Raw genomic sequence first — 17,824 nt, 5'->3', positions numbered from 1 at the left:
AGTCTTTCCCCTAAGATCAGGAACAAGACAGGGATTTCCACTCTCACCACTGCTATTCAACATAGTACTAGAAGTCCTAGCCTCAGCAGTCAGGCAACAAAAAGGAACAAAAGGCATTCAAATTGGTAAAGAAGAAGTCAAACTCTCCCTCTTCACCGATGACATGATACTCTACATAGAAAACCCAAAGGCCTCCAACCCAAGATTGCTAGAACTCATACAGCAATTTGGCAGTGTGGCAGGATACAAAATCAATGCCCAGAAGTCAGTGGCATTTCTATACACTAACAATGAGACTGAAGAAAGAGAAATGAAGGAGTCAATCCCATTTACAATAGCACCCAAAAGCATAAGATACCGAGGAATAAACCTAACCAAAGAGGTAAAGGATCTATACCCTAAAAACTACAGAACACTTCTGAAAGAAATTGAGGAAGACACAAAGAGATACAAAAATATTCCATGCTCATGGATTGGAAGAATTAATATTGTGAAAATGTCAATGTTACCCAGGGCAATTTACATGTTTAATGCAATCTTTAGGGCAGCCCCTGTGGCTCAGTGGTTTAGCGCCGCCTGCAGCCTAAAGCATGATCCTGGAGACCCTGGATCGAGTTCCACGTCGTGCTCCCTGCATGGAGCCTGCTTCTCCCTCTGTCTGTGTCTCTGCCTCTGTGTGTGTGTGTGTGTGTGTGTGTGTGTGTGGTTATGAATAAATAATGCAATCCCTATCAAAGTACCATGGACATTCTTCAGAGAGTTGGAACAAATTATTTTAAGATTTGTGTGGAATCAGAAAAGACCCCGAATAGCCAGGGGAATATTATAGAAGAAAACCATAGCTGGGCATCACAATGCCAGATTTCAGGTTGTACTACAAAGCTGTGGTCATCAAGACAGTGTGGTACTGACACAAAAACAGACAGATAGATCAATAGAACAGAATAGAGAGTCCAGAAGTGGCCCCTCAACTTTATGGTCAACTAATATTTGACAAAGGAGGAAAGACTATCCACTGGAAAAAAGTCTCTTCAATAAATGGTGCTGAGAAAATTGGACATTCACATGCAGAAGATTGAAGCTAGACCACTCTCTTTCACCATACACAAAGATAAACTCAAAATGGATGAGAGATCTAAAAGTGAGACAAGATTCCATCAAAGAATGGAAGATTCCATCATTCCATCTCCTCCATCTCCTAGAGGAGAACACAGGCAACATCCTTTTTGAACTGGGCCACAGTAACTTCTTGCAAGATACATCCATTAAGGCTAGAGAAACAAAAGCAAAAATGAACTATTGGGACTTCATCAAGATAAGAAGATTTTGTTTTTTTTTTTTTTTTTTTTTTTTTTTTTTTTTTAAGATAAGAAGATTTTGGAAAGCAAAAGATACTGGCAACAAAACTCAAAGACAACCTACAGAATAGCAAAAGATATTTGCAAATGACGTATCAGATAAAGGGCTAGTATCCAAGATCTATAAAGAACTTATTAAACTTAACAGCAAAGAAACAAGCAATCCAAACATGAAATGGGCAAAAGACATGAACAGAAATCTCACAGAGGAAGACATAGACATGGCCAACAAGCACAAGAGAAAATGCTCCACATCACTTGCCATCAGGGAAATATAAATCAAAACCACAATGAGATACCACTTCACACAAGTGAGAATGGGGAAAATTAACAAAGCAGGAAACCACAAATGTTGGAGAGGATGTGGAGAAAGGGGAAACCTCCTGCACTGTTGGTGGGAATGTGAACTTGTGTAACCACTCTGGAAAACTGTGTGGAGGTTCCTCAAAGAGTTTAAATAGATCTGCCCTACCACCCAGCAATTGCACTGCTGGGGATTTACCCCAAAGATACACATGCAGTGAAATGCCGGGACACCTGCCTCCCGATGTTTCTAGCAGCAAAGTCCACAATAGCCAAACTGTGGAAGGAACCTCGGTGTCCATCGAAAGATGAATGGATAAAGAAGCTGTGGTCTATGTATACAACGGAATATTACTCAACCATTACAAACGACAAATACCCACCATTTGCTTCAATGTGGATGGAACTGGAGGGTATTATGCTGAGTGAAATAAGTCAATAGGAGAAGGACAAACATTATATGGTCTCATTCATTTTGGGAATATAAAAAATAGTGAAAGGGAATAAAGGGGAAAGGAGAGAAAATGAGTGGGAAATATCAGAAAGGGAGACAACATGAGAGACTCCTAACTCTGGGAAATGAACCAAGGAGTGGTGGAAAGTGAGGTGGGCAGGGGGTTGGGGTGACTGGGTGATGAGCACTGAGGGGGGCACTTGATGGGATGAGCTCTGGGTGTTATGCTATATGTTGGCAAATTGAACTCCAATGGAAAGAAATTTTTTTAAAAAATAAAGACGGAACATCTGGAATGCTACAGAAAGTAGGGTTTTCACTTTTAACACGGCACACATACCTGAGAATCTGCACAGAAGAGCCTCCCTCAGAAGACCATTTGGAAGAACAGGGGGAGAGCAAGTTCTTGACCAGGCAGTGCTGGAAGCTCCAGGGGGAATCTAAGGATTTACAGTATATAGAACTAGAAGGTTCCTCTCCTTTTTTTCCTTTTTTCCAGTAACTCGTTTTTATATCAGACTATAAATTTCCATTTTTTCTCTTTTCCCATCTTTATTACAATATTTTACCACTTCTTCATTTTTAAGTCTCTATCTTTTTGACTTTTATATTTCTACAATTACAGGTATTAAATACATTTTCCACTTCGAGATTCCCTTCAAAATACTCAACTATTTTGAGAGATATAGAAGATATTTTTTGCATGTTTTGTGTATTTTGCTTTCTACACCTCATTTTGTTCTACAATGGCAGAAGTTAATACCTTCTAAAACATGACCAGCATGCACCCAGAACCAAGTGGTATACCATGCGGTTCATTCTGTGAGATTCCTCATTCCCATTCTTCCCCCTCTTTTATCTCATTTATGTTTTGATGGTCAATGTTCGGGCTTTCTACAAGTATTCTACAAGTTTCTATGAGTATTTCTCATTTATATAAATTTGGGACTGAACATTTTCTAACATAGAAAACTTAATATACTCAGAACCAAGAGGATCACCCTCTCGTACCCCTCAGGTAGACTACATTCTCCCTCCACTACAACTTCGTCACCACCATGATTTCCAAGTCCCCCCTCTTTTTTTCTTCTTTTTTTTTTCTTGTTTCTATTTTCTCCTTACTTTCACTTTTTTCTCTTTTTTTTTTTTTCTTCTTCTTTCGGATTCTTGGCCTTTTGTGTTTTTACTACTTTGTTTTAAAATTTGTTTTCCGCTCTAGTGGTCCTTTTGTTTTATTTTATTCTAATCTTTGTTTTCAATTTCTGGTCTCTAACCTCAGCAGAATCATCTAGGATAAAACTTACTTAGGTCATGGTTGATATTCTTGATTCAGTCCGCTCATACAGCCACTCTGCCCTGACAAAATGACTAGAAAGAACTCACCACAGAAGAAAGAATCAGAAATAGTACTGTCTCCCACAGAGTTACAGAATTTGGATTACATTTGATGTCAGAAATTCAAAAGCACAATTATAAAGCTACTGGTGGCTCTGGAAAAAAGCATAAAGGATTCAAGAGATTTCATAACTGCAGAATTTTAGAAGGGAAGGGAGAAGAAATGAGTGGGAAATATCAGAAAGGGAGACAGAACATGAAGACTCCTAACTCTGGGAAACAAACTAGGGGTGGTGGAAGGGGAGGAGGTGGGGGGGTGGGGGTGAATGGGTGACAGGCACTGAGGGGGGCACTTGATGGGATGAGCACTGGGTGTTATTCTGTATGTTGGCAAATTGAACACCAATAAAAAATAAATTTATTATTAAAAAAACATTATTGAAAACAAAAAATAAATAAATAAATAAAAATTTAAAAAATAGATCTAATCAGGCTGAAATTAAAAATCAATTAAATAAGATGCAATCCAAACTGGAGGTCCTAATGACAAAAGTTAATGAGGTAGAAAAACCAGTGAGTGACATAGAAGACAAATTGATGGCAAGGAAGGAAGCTGAGGAAAAAAGAGACAAACTATTAAAAGATCATGAGGATAGGTTAAGGGAAATAAATGACAGCCTCAGAAGGAAAAATCTGCATTTAATTGGGGTTCCAGAGGGCGCCGAAAGGGACAGAGGACCGGAAAACAAACCTCCTGTGTGGAGATTCCTCAGAGTTATAAATAGAGCTACCCTATGACCCAGCAATTGCACTGCGGGGGATTTACCCCAAAGATACAGATGGAGTGAAAGTCTGAGACTCCTGCACCCCAGTGTTTATAGCAGCAATGTTCACAATAGCCAAACTGTGGAAGGAGACTCGGTGTCCATTGAAAGATGAATGGATAAAGAAGATGTGGTTTATGTATACAATGGAATATTACTCAGCCATTAGAAACGACAAATACCCACCATGTGCTTCAACGTGGAGGGACCTGGAGGGTATTGTGCTGAGTGAAATAAGTCAATCGGAAAAGGACAAACATTATATGGTTTCATTCATTCAGGGAATATAAAAAATAGTGAAAGGGAATAAAGGGAAAAGGAGAGAAAATGAGTGGAAAATAATCAGAGAGGATGACAGAACATGAGAGACTCCTAACTCTGGGAAACAAAGGGTAGTGGAAGGGGAGGTGGGCAGGCGGATGGGGTGACTGAGTGATGGGCACTGAGGGGGGCACTTGACGGGATGAGCTCTGGGTATTATGCCATATGTTGGCAAATTGAACTCCAATAAAAAATATAAAATAAGGAATCCATAGTCTATTTTAATGACCAACAAAATAGGGTATGATGGGGCAGATCTGATAAAGGATTAATATCCAAACTATATAAAGAGCTTATACAACCAACACCAAAAAAGTAAATAATTTAAAAATGGGCAGAAGATATGAACAGACATTAAACTAAAGAAAATATCCAGATGGCCAACAGATACATGAAAAGATGTGAAAAGATGTTCAACATCACTCATCATCAGAGAAATGCAAATTAAAACCAAAGTGAGGTATCCCTCTACACCTGTCATAATGGCTAAAATAAAAAACACATGAAACAGGTGTTGACAAGGGTGTGGAGAAAAAGGAACACTTTTGCACTATGGGTTGGAAGGCAAACTGGTGCAGCCACTATGGAAAACAGTTTGGAGGTTCCTTAAAAAGTTAAAAGATAGGGATCCCTGGGTGGCGCAGCGGTTTGGCGCCTGCCTTTGGCCCAGGGCGCGATCCTGGAGACCCAGGATCGAATCCCACGTCGGGCTCCCAGTGCATGGAGCCTGCTTCTCCCTCGGCCTGTGTCTCTGCCTCTCTCTCTCTCTCTGTGACTATCATAAATAAAAAAATAAAAACAAAAACATTAAGGAAAAAAAAAGTTAAAAGATAGAGCACTTGGGTGGCTCAGTGGTTGAGCATCTGCCTTTGGCTCAGGCTGTGATCCTGGGGTCCTAGGATCGAGTCCTGCATCAGGCTGCCCACAGGGAGCCTGCTTCTCCCTCTACCTATGTCTCTGCCTCTCTGTGTCTCTCATGAATAAATGAATAAAATATTTTTTAAAAAAGTTAAAAATAGAATTACCTTGTGTTCTAGTAATTGCACTACTGGATATTTACCCACCAAATACAAAAATACTACTTCAAAGGAATACATGCTCCCTTATGTTTATAGCAGCATTATTTACAATAGTCAAATTATGGAAACAGCTTAAGTGTCCATCAACTGAAGAATGGATAAAGAAGTGAGAAATATATATATCTCAGAAATTATTTTTTTAATAATAAATTTATTTTTATTGGTGTTCAATTTGCCAACATACAGAATAACACCCAGTGCTCATCCTGTCAAGTGCCCACCTCAGTGCCCGCCACAGTCACCCCCACCCCCCGCCCTCCTCCCCTTCCACCACCCCTAGTTCGTTTCCCAGAGTTAGGAGTCTTCCATGTTCTGTCTCCCTTTCTGAAATTTCCCACTTATTTTTTCTCCTTTCCCTTTTTATTCCCTTTCACTATTATTTATATTCCCCAAATGAATGAGACCATATCATGTTTGTCCTTCTCCGATTGACTTATTTCACTCAGCATAATACCCTCCAGTTCCATCCACGTCGAAGCAAGTGGTGGGTATTTGTCGTTTCTAATGGCTGAGTAATATTCCATTGTATACATAAACCACATCTTCTTTATCTCAGAAATTATTATACAAATATTATTCAGCCATGAAAAAGAATGTAATCCTGACACTTGCAGCAATATGGATGGAGATAGAGAATATTATGCCAAGTGAAATTAGTCAGTCAGAGAAAGACAAATACCATATGATTGCACTCATATGTAGAATTTAGAAACAAAACAAATGGGCAAAGGAAAAAAGAGGGTGAGAGGGATGCCTGGGTGGCTCAGGGGTTAAGCTTCTGCTTTCAGCTCAGGGCATGATCCTGGAGTCCTGGGATCGAGTCCCACATCAGGCTCCTTGCATGGAGCCTGCTTCTCCCTCTGCCTGTGTCTCTGCCTCTCTATCTCTCATGAATAAATAACTAAATCTTTTTTTAAAAAAAGAGGGGGGAGAGAGGGAGGGAGGGAGGGAGGGAAAGAGAGAGAGAGAGAGAGAGAGAGAGAGAGAGACTATCCAAGAAACAGACTCTTAACTATAGAGAACTGATGGTTACCAGAGGGGAGGTGGTTATGGAATGAGTGAAATAGGTGATGGGGACTAAGGAGGGCACTTATCATGATGAGCAATGGGTAATGCAAGGAATTGCTGACTCGCTATATTGTACACCTGAACCAATAAAATACTGTATGTTAACTTGGAATTGAAATTTAAAAAAATCTTGATAGGGATTGCATTAAACGTGTAAATTGTCCTGGGTAACATTGACATTTTCACAATATTAATTCTGCCAATCCATGAGCATGGAATATTTTTCCGTCTCTTTGTGTCTTCCTCAATTTCTTTCAGAAGTGTTCTATAGTTTTTAGGGTATAGATCCTTTACCTCTTTCGTTAGGTTTATTCCTAGGTATCTTATGCTTTTGGGTACAATTGTAAATGGGATTGACTCCTTAATTTCTCTTTCTTCAGTCTCATTGTTAGTGTATAGAAATGCCATTGTTTCTGGGCATTGATTTTGTATCCTGCAACACTACAAAATTGCTGTATGAGTTCTAGCAATCTTGGGGTGGAGGCTTTGGGTTTTCTATGTAGAGTATCATGTCATTGGCGAAGGGGGAGAGTTTGACTTCTTCTTTGCCAATTCGAATGCGTTTAATGTCTTTTTGTTGTCTGATTGCTGAGGCTAGGACTTCCAGTACTATGTTCAATAGCAGTGGTGAGAGTGGACATACCTGTCCTGTTCCTGATCTTAGGGGAAAGGCTCCCAGTGCTTCCCCATTGAGAATGATATTTGCTGTGGGCTTTTCGTAGATGGCTTTTAAGATGTCGAGGAATGTTCCTTCTATCCCTACACTCTGAAGAGTTTTGATCAGGAATGGATGCTGTATTTTGTCAAGTGCTTTCTCTGCATCTAATGAGAGGATCATATGGTTCTTGGTTTTTCTCTTGCTGATATGATGAATCACACTGATTGTTTTATGAGTGTTGAACCAGCCTTGTGTCTGGGGATAAATCCTACTTGGTCATGGTGAATAGTTTTCTTAATGTACCATGAATCCTATTGGCTAGTATCTTGTTGAGAATTTTTGCATCCATGTTCATCAGGGATATTGGTCTGTAATTCTCCTTTTTGGTGGGGTCTTTGTTTGGTTTTGGAATTAAGGTGATGCTGGCCTCATAGAACGAATTTGGAAGTCCTCCATCTCTTTCTATCATGGACTTTCTTCAGAGAGTTAGAACAAATTATTTTAAGATTTGTGTGGAATTAGAAAAGACCTCTAATAGCCAGGGGAATTTTAAAAAAGAAAGCCATAGCTGGGAGCATCACAATGCCAGATTTCAGGTTGTACTACAAAGCTGTGGTCATCAAGACAGTGTGGTACTTGCACAAAAGCAGACACATAGATCAATGGAACAGAATAGAGAACCCAGAAGGGGACTCTGAACTTTATGGTCAACTAATATTTGACAAAGGAGGAAAGACTATCCACTGGAAGAAAGACAGTCTCTTCAATAAATGGTGCTGGGAAAATTGGACATCCACATGCAGAAGAATGAAACTAGACCACTCTCTTTCACCATACACAAAGATAAACTCAAAATGGATGAAAGATCTTAATGTGAGACAAGATTCCATCAAAATCCTAGAGGAGAACACAGGCAACACCCTTTTTGAACTCAGCCACAGTAACTTCTTGCAAGATACATCCACGAAGGCAAAGGAAACAAAAGCAAAAATGAACTATTGGGACTTCATCAAGATAAGAAGCTTTTGCACAGCAAAGGATACAGTCAACAAAACTCAAAGACAACCTACAGAATGGGAGAAGATATTTGCAAATGACGTATCAGATAAAGGGCTAGTTTCCAAGATCTATAAAGAACTTATTCAACTCAACAGCAAAGAAACAAACAATCCAATCATGAAATGGGCAAAAGACATGAAGAGAAATCTCACAGAGGAAGACATAGACATGGCCAACATGCACATGAGAAAATGCTCTGCATCACTTGCCATCAGGGAAATACAAATCAAAACCACAATGAGATGCCTCCTCACACCAGTGAGAATGGGGAAAATTGACAAGGCAGGAAACCACAAATGTTGGAGAGGATGCGGAGAAAAGGGAACCCTCTTACACTGTTGGTGGGAATGTGAACTGGTGCAGCCACTCTGGAAAACTGTGGAGTTTCCTCAAAGAGTTAAAAATAGACCTGCCCTACGACCCAGCAATTATAACTGTTGGGGATTTACCCCAAAGATTCAGATGCAATGAAACACTGGGACACCTGCACCCCGATGTTTCTAGCAGCAATGTCCACAATAGCCAAACTTTGGAAGGAGCCTTGTTGTCCATCGAAAGATGAATGGATAAAGAAGATGTGGTTTATGTATACAATGGAATATTACTCAGCCATTAGAAACAACAAATACCCGCCATTTGCTTCAACGTGGATGGAACTGGAAGGTATTATGCTGAGTGAAGTAAGTCAATCGGAGAAGGACAAACATTGTATGTTCTCATTCATTTGGGGAATATAAATAATAGTGAAAGGGCATATAAGGGAAGGGAGAAGAAATGTGTGGGAAATATCAGAAAGGGAGACAGAACATAAAGACTCCTAACTCTGGGAAACGAACTAGGGGTGATGGAAGGGGAGGAGGGCGGGGGCGGGGGTGAATGGGTGACAGGCACTGAGGGGGGCACTTGTCGGGATGAGCACTGGGTGTTATTCTGTATGTTGGTAAATTGAACACCAATAAAAAAATAAATTTATTATTTTAAAAAAATAAATTAAAAAATCAAAATAGAAAACCCATAATCCATTTATTTTCTCAGTTTTCATGGTCAGAAATCTAGGAACAGCATGGCTTAACTGGGTCCTCTGCTTAGTGTCTCACAAGGCTGATATCAAAATGCAGGCAGAACTACAGTGCCTTTCTGGAGGCTTTGAGAAAGAATTGGCTTCCAAACTCATTTGGCTTGTTGACAGAATCTAATTTCTTGTCGTTGCAAGTTGGTGGTTTCCATTTCTTACTAGCTGTCATCCAGGTCTTTTCTCCCAGGAACTTCAGAGTGCCTGCATTTCTTCTCACATGGCACCTCCATCTTCAAAATAGCACTGAACTGCCAAGTCCTCATGCTTCAAATGTTTCTTTTTTTTTTTAAAGATTTTATTTATTTATTCATAGAGACACAGCTAGAGAGAGAGAGGCAGAGACACAGGCAGAGGGAGGAGCAGGCTCCATGCAGGGAGCCCGACGTGGGACTAGATCCAGGGTCTCCAGGATCACGCCCCGAGCTGCAGGCGGCGCTAAACCGCTGCGCCACGGGGGCTGCCCTCAAATGTTTCTGATTTCCTTTTCTGTTCCTTCTGCTTTTAAGGGCTCATATGATTATATTAGGTCCATCATCAAAATCCAGAACAATCAATTAATTCTTCTTAAGATCAATTGATTGATAACATTAATTACATCTGCAAAGTCCTTTTTGTCACGTAATTAACATATTCATAGGAATAAATAACACCACGGAGGGAAGAACAGGGGGTTAGAATGCTGCCTCTTATAGTCAACAAAATATTAATTATAGTCACCTCAAGGTGCACAAATTTCCAATGATCTTTACTTTTATTCACATGCATTCCTGTTGTTTGATTTTGAAAATTCACATGTACTAATTATGTATGCATGTACTAATTATAACCAGAAAAAAACCTATTAATTCCATAAGGAAATAAAATATATCAGTATAAGTGTTCTGGCTTTTCATCATGGATTAGTGTTGGTGGTGGGGGTGGAAATTCTGCAACCACACAGTAGCCTTGCATCTACAGTATACATTATCCCACTTTGTCACTCCCTTGGTTAAGATTATTCAATTGTTCCCCTTACGTTCACAATCTGGGAAATGGTAAGATCCATTTTGTGAACTGAAGCTTAGCTGGAGATCTGAATGTCACTTTATCCGAGGTGCCTGATGGTGTAACTGAGCCTGCAGCAATTGCAGGGCTTGAATGTTCCAAGCTATTTCCAAGAGAAGATCATTTCTAGCAGAATCCTATGGAGACAAGCAGCCCCAGAAAGGCCCAGGTTTTTCACAGACCTTTGGAGAACAGGAGAACTAGCTTGCCTGGTTAACAGGCCAATATATTTCCTCGCTTGGCCATCCTCATGCTCATCCAGAGGGAGAGAAGGCTAAACCCATCTGTCTGCTGGTCTTTTCAAGGTTAGGCTTTAGCATTTCCAGGAATCTAGTCTTCCAGGTCAAAATGATTCTTTTCCATAAGAGAGAAGTATGAGTCAGGTCTGTGGGGGCACAAAGGAAGTCTCTCATGTCTTTTTCAACAACTGGTGAAGTGATTGACTTGAATAACCTCTGTGGAAGAAGGAGAGAGTCTATGTCGAAGCCAACCAGAAGGCCTCTGTTTTGGGTAGTAGGGTCTGTTTGGGGCAAGCTTTGAAAAGACACTGTGGAATGTTCCTAATATACAGACCTTCTTTTAGATATAGGGTAGGATATAACTTTATAAAAAGAAAATCAGAAAAGCATGTTTATATGTGCCTATACTTACACATGTGAATATTTAGCTCTGCAGGGGGCATAGGCTGGAGTGTTCCTAGTAGTCACTTATTGCAGTGGTATAGGGAGTCAGGAGAAAATGAGGGAGATATTCCTCATTTTACACATATTTTGCCATCTAAATTTTTAAACAGGCACTTATATTATGGAAGAGAGAGACCATGGCATTAATGTCAGGGCCTAGCAACCTATCTCTCAGTTTTGTGTCTTTCCTGATCTGTGGCCATGACCAGAGAGCCTTGGCAGTGTCTCCCAGACATTGGTGGGCCTCTCAGTCACAGGCTCAGCAGCCTCTACTGTTTTAAACATATTGTTTGCTCCCTTAAATGGCAAATTCTCCATGGAACCCACCACACCAACTGTAAATTTAGGGTAATTAGGTAAGATTTCTTTATCCTACAAAAAAGAAAAACCAGACCCCTTCTACTGAACCCTCATTGGGAGAGTCTAGGAAATCAGACTTACCATATGGTGGGAAGGCAGCAGTAATGTCATCAGGGAGTTGTGCATCATGCTTCAGGAAGATGTGATGAACAAGTAAGTTCTAGAGTCCCTGGCAGTCATCCATTAAGTTTCTCACTATGCAGAGTACAAAGTAGTCCATGCCTTTCTTTAATCTGCCTTTGCCCCACCACCCCAGGCTGCATAGAAGACTGTGATTAAAAGTTGATATATTCCTGGTGTGTGACAATGCCCCCCTGTGTTTCTGCTTTTCAAATCTCACCCTTAATCTTTCTTCTCCAGTTTTCTTTTTGCTGAGCCTCCTAGCCTTGTCTGAAAGTTCCAGGCTCAAAGCATGTTTCAGCTTGTTGAGCAGAAGAGCAACAACCTCAAAGCCCCAAACTGGAGAAATGATACTGGGAATTTTTCCAGTACTGTTAATTGGGCTAAAACTTACATTGTTTTTCAAACATTTAGCAGCCTATTATGGTTTGTAGAAGAAAATATACAAGAAAAACTTGGATAGAAGATGATTTTTATTCTGAAAAATACACACTATATATATATATATATATATACACATATGCACATGTGTATGTCAAGAAATAGAGTATTACAGCCTCCCAGATGCTTTCTGCGCTCCTTTCACACTCACTAACTCTGTCTTCATTTCTAATTTATTTATTTTTTAAAGATTTTATTTATTCATTCATTTTTTTCACTGTTATAATAACTTTAATTTATCTTGCATTTTACATAAGTCTATGAACGATTTTAAAAAAGCACTGCCTTACCCCATCATGTTTTTCTGACAGTTGTTAAAGTAGGCAATGAGTATGTCAACAGCTTGAGCATCAGCATCTTGCAAGGATTTCAGACCAACCAGCCACACGCCAAAGAACCTGGCAGCTTTTCTATCTTGTTTTTAATACAGTGGTATATCCATTCTGATGGTAAACCTGTCCAGCCAAATCTCCACAACACACTTTGCAAAATCAGTGGTGGTTAGCCAATTAGTTAGCTTTGGCACGGAGCTGTGCTCGCTTGCCTGTGACAGCCTGGAAGCCGGTTTTGATGCTGGCAACAGAGCATGGAGAATGACAAGTTTCGCACTGTAAGAAATAGAGTCGGGTGTCCTTTTACAGGATTGTGTCCGGTGATCGGCACGTACGACAGGTAACGTATTCCTTGATATATCTTTTCAAAACATTTTCTATCTGTTTCTGTTGGAATCTTCCTTTGATTACAAGTTGATTATTACCATCTATAGAACCACTTGTACCCAATTCAGCCAATAAAAATGCAAGATGATGTTTGGGCTGACGATGTAATAGTTTAAAGATATCTGTAAAGTTGACAAAAGAACTTTTCTTTGTTCCTACTCGGACAACCTGTGGAGGTTTCATGACAAATTTCCTTTTTTCTCCAGCAACCATATCTGGATTCTTTTCCCTCATAATGTTGAACACTCGATTCAGTAGCTCCTCATACGTGTAGTCTCTTTCGGAGCCTGCCCAAGCAGGATCTGTCTGGTTACTGAATGAGATACCATCATCTTTTTTGCTGTCTTCATCTTCTAAAGCTTCATCTTTCTCTAGTATTTCATCCTCATCTGGGAACTTAACGTTCTTCTTTTTCTTCTTTTTATTGCCAAGCATAATGTCAAGGTCATCCTCTGGTTCAGCTGGTTCTTGGATATCACTTTCGATCTTAAGATACTTTACACCTTCTTCAGCTTCATCAATATCAAATATCTTTTTTGTTTTTTTCTTCTTTTTCTTCTGATTAAAGAAGTTCAAGTCATCTAAATCATCAGAAGCATCCTTTTTCCTACTGTCCTCTTCATCAGCTTCTACATCTTTGTCCTCAGTTGGCTCTGGTTCTACTTCTTTTGTTTCTGAGGGCTGGGTTTCTTCCGTCTGGGCATCCCCTTCCTCATCTAACATAAAAGGCTTCTTCTTCTTCTTTTTCTTCTTGCTCATAGTTGGATCAAAAATCATCTCGTCCCCGGACATGGCTGCGGCTCGAGTGGGCTCGGCACGGACGGGAAGTCGGACGGGTCAGCCCCAGGCCCCGGTGGCAGCGCTGCTCCCGCCGACACCTCTCCTACCACCGCACTAGACTCTTGCATCAGCCAAGATTTTATTTATTTATTCATAAGAAATACAGAGAGAGAGAGAGAGAGAGAGAGAGAGAGAGACAGGCAGAGGGAGAAGCAGGCTCCATGGAGGGAGCCCGACGCGGGACTCGATCCTGGGTCTCCAGGATCATGCCCTGGGCTGAAGGCGGCGCTAAACCACTGAGCCACCCAGGCTCCCCTTCATTTCTAATTTAAAGATAATATTAAATATGTATCATTAAATTGCAATATATGATATAAAACATACATGGCGCTTAAAATAGTAATTATAAAATATACACTTGTGTAAACAATACCTAACAAAGAATAAAACACTTCATGTAATTTATAAATCTTTAGGATGCCCCTTCTCAAATACATCTCCCACTCCATCAAACCTAAAGTAACTCCTTTCCTGACTTTTAGAATAATCTTTACCTTGCTCTTATTGATATCTTTACCATTTCCTCTTGCACCCCTACACACCAGTTTTGCCTGTTCTTAAACTTTTTAATATGCAATTATACTGTATATTCACTTCTTTTGACTTGCTAATTTTGCTCACGCTAATGAAATTCATTTATCTTTATGCTAGCAGCTGTAAATTTCTTCAATTTTTCATTGCTGTATAAATTCCATCCTATGAACATTCCAGCATATATCCCTCAGTACTAATAATGAGGAGCATTTGTGTTATATCCAGTTTGGGAGTATTATGAATAATGATGTTATGAACAGCAAAAACAAAACAAAAAAACCATCATATTAGAGGAACTCAAAGATACTTGAAACTTTAATTCTCAATATTTCTAATGTTTTGAATGACTGCTTTACTATTTTTTAAATTTTCCCTTATGTTGATAACCAAAAGTAAGAGAGTTCTTAACTTTTGACAATGTTGAATGCTCACAGAACAATGATGATTTTTCCTATTTATTATTAAGATTGCTTTGTATTATTCCAGCTTGCATGGCCCTCAACCACCATGCAAAGTAAGGACTGCCAGTAGTAAAAATCCTTCTACCTTTTCTTCTTTTTTGGCATTCTTAACATACTGTACTACTGCATAATATTTAGAATCATTTGTCAAATATCACATAAAATGATTGTTGGAATTTTATTTGTGATTACATTTCATCTTTTATTTAATAAATTTATTTTTTATTGGTGTTCAATTTACCAACATACAGAATAACACCCAGTGCTCAACCGTCAAGTGCCCCCCTCAGTGCCCGTCACCCATTCACCCCCACCCCACACCCTCCTCCCCTTCCACCACCCCTAGTTAGTTTCCCAGAGTTAGGAGTCTTTATGTTCTGTCTCCCTTTCTGATATTTCCCACACATTTCTTCTCCCTTCCCTTATATTCCCTTTCACTATTATTTATATTCCCCAAATGAATGAGAACATACACTGTCCTTCTCCGATTGACTTACTTCACTCAGCATAATACCCTCCAGTTCCATCCACGTTGAAGCAAATGGTGGGTATTTGTTGTTTCTAATGCCTGAGTAATATTCCATTGTATACATTTCATCTTTAAAATAATTCAGAGATAACTGACATTTTTACAATATTACATTTCCCAGGGAGCATAGTTTATTTATTTATTGAAGTTATCATTAGTTTTTTTTTTTTTTTGTATGAGTTTCCTGTGGCTGAAGTGACAGAGCACTACAAACTGTGTTGTTTAAAGAATGGGGATTTATTGTCTCACAGTTCTGGAGACTAGAAGTCCAAGATCAAGGTGTCAGCCAAATTGACTCCTTCTGAAGGCTGTGAGGGAGAATCTTTTCCTTGCTTCTCTTCTACCTTCTAGTATTGCCTTGGCTTGTGGAAGCACAACTTCAGTCTTCACATGACATTCCCCCTGTGTGCACACCTGCCCTTATACAAAGATTACCCCCCTTTTTAAAAATAAGGACACCAGTTATATTGGATTAGGGGTCCACCCTACTTTAGTATTATCTAGTTCCAAAGCCACTTCCACATTTGTAGGTATTTGTTACAGCAGCACCCTACTTCTTGGTATCAAAATCTATATTAGTTTGCTTGGGATGCTGTAAATAAGTACCACAGACTTAGTAGCTTAAAGTATAGAAATATATTGTCTCATAGTTCTGGAAGCTGGAAGTCTGAAAGAAGGTGTGGCTGGGTTGGTTTCTTCTGAGTGCCTAAGAAAATAATTTGTTCTAGACCTCTCTCCTTGGCTTGTCTTCTTCCTGTGTGTTTTCATATGATCATTCCTCCATGCCTGTCTGTCTTTCTTTTTTCAAATTTACCCTTTTTAGAAGGACATCAGTCATATTGAAAAGAGTCCACCTTGGGCAGCCCGGGTGGCTCAGTGTTTTACGCCATTTTTGGCCCAGGGCGTGATCCTGGAGACCTGGGATCAAGTCCCACGTCAGGCTCTCTGCATGGAGTCTGCTTCTCCCTCTGCCTGTGTCTCTGCCTCTCTCTCTCTCTCTCTCTCTCTCTCTCTCATGAATAAATATATAAAATCTTTAAAAAAATGAAAAGAGTCCATCCTAAAGACTTCATCTTAGCTAATTACAACTGTAATGACCTAATTTCCAAATAAGTTCACCTTCTGATGTACTGGGGGTTAAGATTTCAGCATATGAATTGGGGGTTAGAGGCACAATTCAACTTCTAACAGTATCTCTGAATGAAGTTTTATAAATTTTCCATGTAAGTCTTTGCTTTCTTAGATTTATTCCATGGTATTTGTGTCAGTTATCAATTTATTGCCTCTCAGCTTGAAATGTATCCTTTATTATATATATATATATATATATATATATATATATATATATATATATATATATATATTATTGGAGTTCGACTTGCCAACATATAGTATAACACCCAGTGCTCATCCCGTCAAATGCCCCCCCCCTCAGTGCCCGTCACCCAGTCACCCCATCTCCCCGCCCACTTCCCCTTCCACTATTCCTTGTTCCTTTTCCCAGAGTTAGGAGACTTTCATGTTTTGTCACCCTCTATGATTTTTCCCACTCATTTTCTATCCTTTTTCCCTATAATCCCTTAATCCATTTCACTATTTTTTATATTCCCCTGATGAGTGAACACATATAATGACTGTCCTCCGATTGACTTACTTCACTCAGCATAATACCCTCCAGTTCCATCCGCCTTGAAGTAAATGTGGTTATTCGTCATTTCTAATGGCTGAGAAATATTCCATTGTGTATACAGACCACATCTACTTTATCCATTCATCTTTTGATGGACACTGAGACTTCTTCCAGTTTGGCTATTGTGGACATTGCTGCTATAAACATTGGGGTGCAGATGTCTCAGCTTTTCACTGCATCTGTATCTTTGGGATAAATCCCTGTGCTATTGCTGGGTCATAGGGGAGTTCTATTTTTAACTCTTTGAGGAACCTCCACACAGCTTTCCAGAGTGGCTGACCAGTTCACATTCCCACCAACAGTGCAAGAGGGTTCCCTTTTCTCCACATCCTCTCCAACATTTGTTGTTTCCTGTCTTGTTAATTTCCACCATTCTCACTGGTGTGAGGTGGTATCTCATTGTGGTTTTGATTTATATTTCCCTGATGGCAAGTGATGCAGAGCATTTTCTTGTTAGCCATGTGTATGTCTTCTTTGGTGAAATTTCTGATCATGTCTTTTGCCCATTTCATGATTGGGTTGTTTGTTTCTTTGCTGTTGAGTTTAATAAGTTCATTATAGATCTTGGATACTAGTCCTTTATCTGATATGTCACTTGCAAATATCTTCTCCCATTCCATTGTCTTTTAGTTTTGTCGACTGTTTCTTTTGCTGTGCAGAAGCTTTTTATACAGCAATTCAGCAATGTGGCAGGATACAAAATCAATACACAGAAATCAGTGGCATTTCTATACACTAACAGTGAGACTGAAGAAAGAGAAATTAAGGAATCAATCCCATTTACAGTTGCACCCCAAAGCATAAGATATCTAGGAATAAACTTAACCAAAGAGGTAAAGAATCTATACCCGAAAAACTACAGAACACTT

General features: G+C 39.5%; 1 protein-coding gene across 1 annotated transcript; it reads right to left on the bottom strand.

Annotated features, from left to right (window-relative positions):
* Positions 1 to 12,398: 12,398 nt before the first annotated feature.
* LOC612587 (eukaryotic translation initiation factor 2 subunit 2-like) lies at positions 12,399 to 13,812 on the bottom strand. The gene has a single exon (XM_038586508.1). The coding sequence runs from the start codon at positions 13,691 to 13,693 to the stop codon at positions 12,818 to 12,820; it is 876 nt and encodes a 291-aa protein (XP_038442436.1). The 5' UTR covers positions 13,694 to 13,812; the 3' UTR covers positions 12,399 to 12,817.
* Between the last annotated feature and the right edge of the window lie 4,012 nt (positions 13,813 to 17,824).

This window comes from Canis lupus, chromosome X, assembly GCF_011100685.1.
Source record: "Canis lupus familiaris isolate Mischka breed German Shepherd chromosome X, alternate assembly UU_Cfam_GSD_1.0, whole genome shotgun sequence".
In the NCBI taxonomy this organism is placed as follows: domain Eukaryota; kingdom Metazoa; phylum Chordata; class Mammalia; order Carnivora; family Canidae; genus Canis; species Canis lupus.
This window is presented reverse-complemented; position numbering and strand designations above follow the sequence as displayed.

Excerpts from the sequence above, each read along its gene's own strand:
- LOC612587 (XM_038586508.1), bottom strand. The coding sequence starts at position 13,693 with ATGTCCGGGGACGAGATGATTTTTGATCCAACTATGAGCAAGAAGAAA.